Source organism: Morone saxatilis, unplaced genomic scaffold (assembly GCF_004916995.1).
Source record: "Morone saxatilis isolate NCDOM2014 unplaced genomic scaffold, NCSU_SB_2.0 Contig21, whole genome shotgun sequence".
Classification (NCBI taxonomy): domain Eukaryota; kingdom Metazoa; phylum Chordata; class Actinopteri; family Moronidae; genus Morone; species Morone saxatilis.
Genome location: NW_023339774.1, coordinates 7,699,013 through 7,704,372, shown reverse-complemented (window position 1 = coordinate 7,704,372; position 5,360 = coordinate 7,699,013). Strand labels below are relative to the sequence as shown.

General features: G+C 37.9%; 1 protein-coding gene across 1 annotated transcript in view; it reads left to right on the top strand.

The window, feature by feature from the left end:
• Positions 1-4,620, top strand: part of smad2 (SMAD family member 2) — a gene marked incomplete in the record, with an annotated part of 18,359 nt that extends 13,739 nt beyond the window's left edge. Inside the window, 1 exon segment of the mRNA XM_035668052.1 lies at positions 290-4,620. Within this exon segment, the coding sequence (XP_035523945.1) occupies positions 290-413 (124 nt within the window).
• Positions 4,621-5,360: the final 740 nt, after the last annotated feature.

Below are 5,360 nucleotides of genomic sequence, written 5' to 3'. Positions count from 1 at the left end.
TAGAGCCCAGGCCAACCCTGGTAGGACCACAGCGTAGTCAGACCTTGGCGATGCAAGCTCCCTTTCACTTTTTATGTATTTGTTGTAAGATTTTTCTAATGTCAATTTTATTTTTATATATAGCTGCTTCTTTGTGTTCATTCATTTTTCTAAATAATGCTACAAGGGTTGTGACTGACATTATAATCCATATAGACTCATAGCCTATGCCATGCAATAACACTTTAAGGCTCATCTGGACCAGTGAGAAGTTTTTCCTTTATGTATATTCTGTATTTCATCCCTACAGACGTCAGACCGTAACCAGCACTCCCTGTTGGATTGAGCTGCATCTCAACGGCCCCCTCCAGTGGTTGGATAAGGTGCTGACTCAGATGGGTTCACCATCAGTACGCTGCTCCAGTATGTCCTAAACAGGGTGCTGCTGCTGCTGCTGCTGCTGCTGCTGCCGCCTACGCAAATTCAAACTGACATTTCACAACATTCGACCAGTCTGCCCTAAGGGAGACCACCGTGCAGTCTTAAACTGATGTTCGCACACGATGAAAACAAAACAAAAACAAAGAAAAAAAAAAAGAAAAAAAAAGGATTACACAATGGACCTGGAGGATGGGAGAATGACATCACTGATGGACAATAGTGGAATGTTAAAAGTGATGTCAGAGTGGGCCTGATCACCTCAGGCTCTGTTGGATTGATGTTGACATTCCAGTAACCATGGACCTTTATAATTGAAATCACCCTGCAATATCAAAATGACGAGAGTGATGTCATAAGGGACTTGACTACATTCATGTTTTTCGGTATTTGATTGAGGCTGCGATCCAGAAACACAAAGCAGGACAGGGCTCTACTGTCCCAGTCAGTGACGCGAGAACGGTTGAGCATGTGACCTTCTAGTTACAAGAGAGTCTCTCCCAGTACTAGTCCACCTTGCCGCTTCACTACCTACCTACCACAGCACAACTTTGATTCAGTGTCAAGATTTCCGTTTACACAAGGTTGACCAACAGTAGTACTGCCACTCCAGGCTCATCTTCAACCAAAGTCAGCTTCACGCCTGGACATGATTTTTTTTTTTTCCTTCTTGGTTTTGGTGAACCCCAAACTTACCATTTTTATCTGGAGGATTTCCACTTTTCCTGCTTTTCTCCTCATCAGGTCCCGTGTTGTCAGCATCACAAACCTGATTACATTGAACTGTTGGTCCTTCAGCTCTTAAAAGGGGTGACCACTGGGAGAGCAAATTGATGTCTATAAGTAATATTACATACCTCGTCTTCACATGTTCACATGTACACACATATACTGTAACACAGACACTTGACTTGCTATTATAACAGCTTTGCTTTGACATAACGACCAATCATTTTCTCTGTGGTGTTTAATGTCGACTGGTCCCATTCGTCCACAAGTGTGCAGCGAGGCAGATGTCTGAGTGTGAATGGATCAGAGCTGGAACAAAGAAGTATTTCTTTTGTTCTTCCATGAGGAGTTTTTTTTTTTTTTTTTTTTTTTTATAAAAGTGTGGTCAGTGGCTAACCAGCACAGATAACTGGAATAACTAAGTTTAAGGGATTCTCAGCGCAAGAGCGTAAGGACATGTCACTCCACTGGAACTTCACACAGTTTATGAATATGTTTTTCAGACAGTAATAAATGCATAAGGAGTAAGCCACGGTTAAGTTGCCCCCTTCTGTTTTTTGAAGCCAAACAGTTTGTCTCACTGTTTCCTTCATGGACGCTCTTGCGCTTTCTCTTACATTTTTTTCTTTAACTTTTTACAATGATGTCATATTGCATATGACTTGTAGGTTGGAACTGGAGATATGCAGGAATGAGACTCAGTATAGATGCAGTTCAAGAGTCTAAGCCTCAATGTCACTCCCTGCTGTCTAACAGGAAAAAAAAAGACAAACACCCATCACTTTCATTCTGTGTCTCTTGATTATATGCTTGGACTAATGCACGGTTTCCCCATTATTGACATTTTACTGATAGGAAGACAAAGATAAGAAGTCCTGCAGTGTGGGACTTAAAAAAATAGCTTCTATACCGTACTTGCACTGCCCCAAATTATGCACCCTTGATATTGCTACAAGAAAATTGCCTTTGTAAAATACAGCAAGATATGCTTTGAAATGTACAGATAGGAATGTTGAAAAGCCCAACTGAAGTAAAGACAATTACAAACAAATATATTAAATGGTCACTATAAAGATTTTCCCCTTTTTTTTATATTGTCTGAATTGGCTTATTAAAGAACATCCATTTGATTTGAATGAGATGTCTTGCCCTGATTTCTAAGCCAGCTGTTACCTACATTGGTATTTTATCTTTTCAACTCGAAGTGTTTAAGCTTTAAGTATTTGACTAGCTAGTTATACGACACAGCTATTATTTTCTTTACACCTTCTTTTAGCTACATTTTTGTATTTCCACGTATTTTTTCTATATGAATATATTTAAAATCTTCAAAGCTTTCTTCCTTTTTATTAGAATTCAATATTTTTTTAGAATATGCCCACTGTATGAAATGAACTCAGCTTGCCGATGATTTATGAGGTATGTAGCATAGGATATAACATTTTCACTGAATTTACCATTTAAAACAGCTCAAATTGTGTACTTAATGATTTAGACGCCAAGACACCGTAATTTCCATCCACCTTCTTTTCTTTACTAAAATGGTAAAAGCGGCTGGTGAATTTCAGAATCTGTGTGTTATAAAGGTAATTTCTTGCCTTACTCTTACCAAGTTTTCAGCTCTATGGTTGTGACCCAAATTATGAGTGTGCTGTCCCAAAGACTGAATGCATGTATTTACAGTATGTCCTGTACACTGCAGATCCACTGTGTTATAAACCCATCTGCTGATGAAAACCTGAAAGTTCCAGTTTTTTATTGGCTTAATATAATTTTTTAACTTTCCAATGTCCTGCTGGGGTTTGATTAGTTTGAAATTATTAGCTACAAATTAAGATACCTGTTGCTTATTTTCAATATACCATGGTCATTAGAAAATAAGTGCATTTAATACCAACTGTTTTGATACTGAAAAATAATACTGTTGGATTAAATCCTAACTCAACTCAAAAAAGTCTGAATTTTAGTTATTTAACTTTAAAAGCTCTTACTTTGGAAGGTTAATTTGTGAAGTGTGTTTACATGCACGTGTTGTGATATTATATCCCAGTGAAAGGCGTCTTTACTAGTATAGTTTAGTATATCCCTCAGCAATGTTACCATGAAAAATGGGATTGTAAGTGGGACATATAAATGTATATAAATTGGATTGAGTGTATACTTGCATCACCATCTTGTCTCGTACTGTCACATTCCAGATAGTTTGTTGGACTTTCTCCAAACTGAGACAAACACCTGACAGTGGTCTTAACTTGGGGCACAGTAATTCTTGTGTGCATGTAAACACATTCACAGTTTCTATTTGATTACCTACTGCTGCAATTGCAACTTTAATGAAGGTTTAGTTTATCATAGAAAAAAGGAGACAATTCATATATATTGTCAGCATCCTGCAGGAACTTTGATTAAAGATTTTCATTTGATACAAACTTGCCATCCTCACCTATGGGGTGATGTACTAGAGCACTCGGACCAAACTGAAAGATTTACACTTTACATTACACTCAAAAGCAATTGATGGTCTTGTAGGACAACGTGTTTTGAAGTTAGTTTGACTACGGCAAATCATGAACTATACTTTTTTAGGAGAACCATTTTCTTCATTCATCGACCATTTGCCGGGGTCAAATTTTTTAAAGTACTCACTTGTAACCAGACTGAAACCAGCTGAATGCAGTGATGTTTGTCTGTCTATATGTGTATCTATCTGTCCAACTGTCTGTCTTGTCCTTTTGCTGGTCTGTCATTTTCTTTCATTTATTAGAAATAAAAACTTGATTCAGTACACATGTTAAAATGCTAAAATGAAAATATAGTAGGCTGTGTCATTGCTAACTCACATGTCAGTTCTATGCAGTGATATCAAAAAGCGCTATACTCAAAAACATTTCCCCAGTAGGAAATATACACAGTGTATTCTGATGGCTAGACATGCTGTTTTATGCATGTTGCCATAGTCCAGCAAAAGCTTTTGTATTAACATTTTTTTTTTTTTCTTTAAATGGGTGCCACCCGGCATTGTACCCCCAAACTAACCAGCTTTTCTCACTTCCTGAGAAGTCTGTTTTGGAGATGGAAGATGAGACCAAATGAGGTTTCGTGCAGGCTACATCTGCTCATTTTAAGGGTCCACATTCCTATTTACAGATTACATATTGTGTTTTCTTTTCTTATTGTGATGACAATTGTGTACCCCCAAATAAGCCTCTTTCTGATGAATTCCTAAGAAGGTGGCTTTTTGGAGGAAAGTGAAGCTTCTACATGTCACTAGTGATGTTATCGTATAGTTGTACTTTTGTTTTACCATGCACACTGTTTCTTTTTCTTGCTATCGACAGAGCATATTCCATTAGACAACAAGCTGTTAGGATTTCTGTCTTCTTCAAACACTGATGATGATCTTCATAGGCTTTCCAACTATTCTACATATACAGACAACTTCTTACAGTGTACACTAATAAAGCTGTTTTAATTCAACTGAAAATCGAGTCTGCTACCTTTCTCACAAATCTATCTTTAATTGGTTATCATTGAAGACCAACAATTCACCTCTAAATGTTTCATTTATTTGACATATTAGGTTAAATGGAAAAAAATTCCCGCTTTCATTTTCTCATGGGGAAATACACTCCCATAGCCAGATGTATTGTTAATGGAAAATGGCTCTTCATTCTTTAGTCTTTTTATGACCAGTGAATTTAAGATTTTCTCCCCACTGAAGCTTATTGAATTAAAAAAACGAACAATGGCCCTAAATATATCTCAATTTAATATGTCCATGTCACTGTTATGGTATGTTTAGCTTTATCTTCGATATACCGATGGCGGGCTGGTAGTGGGCGGGGCTAATCAATTAATTGAGCCTGTGGGAACCAGGTGTGGTAAGAAGATGGCGGAGGTACTTTTGGCGGGCATTTTTTTTATCTGACGTTGAAGCTAGCTGGGAGCCTTTGCTAGATGTAAGCTTTACTGTTTACCCCCTAAATGTAAAAAAAAACCTATTCGTTCTAGCAAACACCTCGAGATTGAGTTCAAAACTTGAAGGAACACACCATTTGGGCTGGCTGCTTGTTGGGGGTCCCGGTTGCTGCTACTATTTGAGGTAAGACCTAAACAAACTATTGTACTGTACTCTCAATAAGAGTAGACTAAGAATAGACTCCTTCACCCCAAATGTGTGAAGGAGAGATTTCGTAGGAATCCCCCCCCCCCCC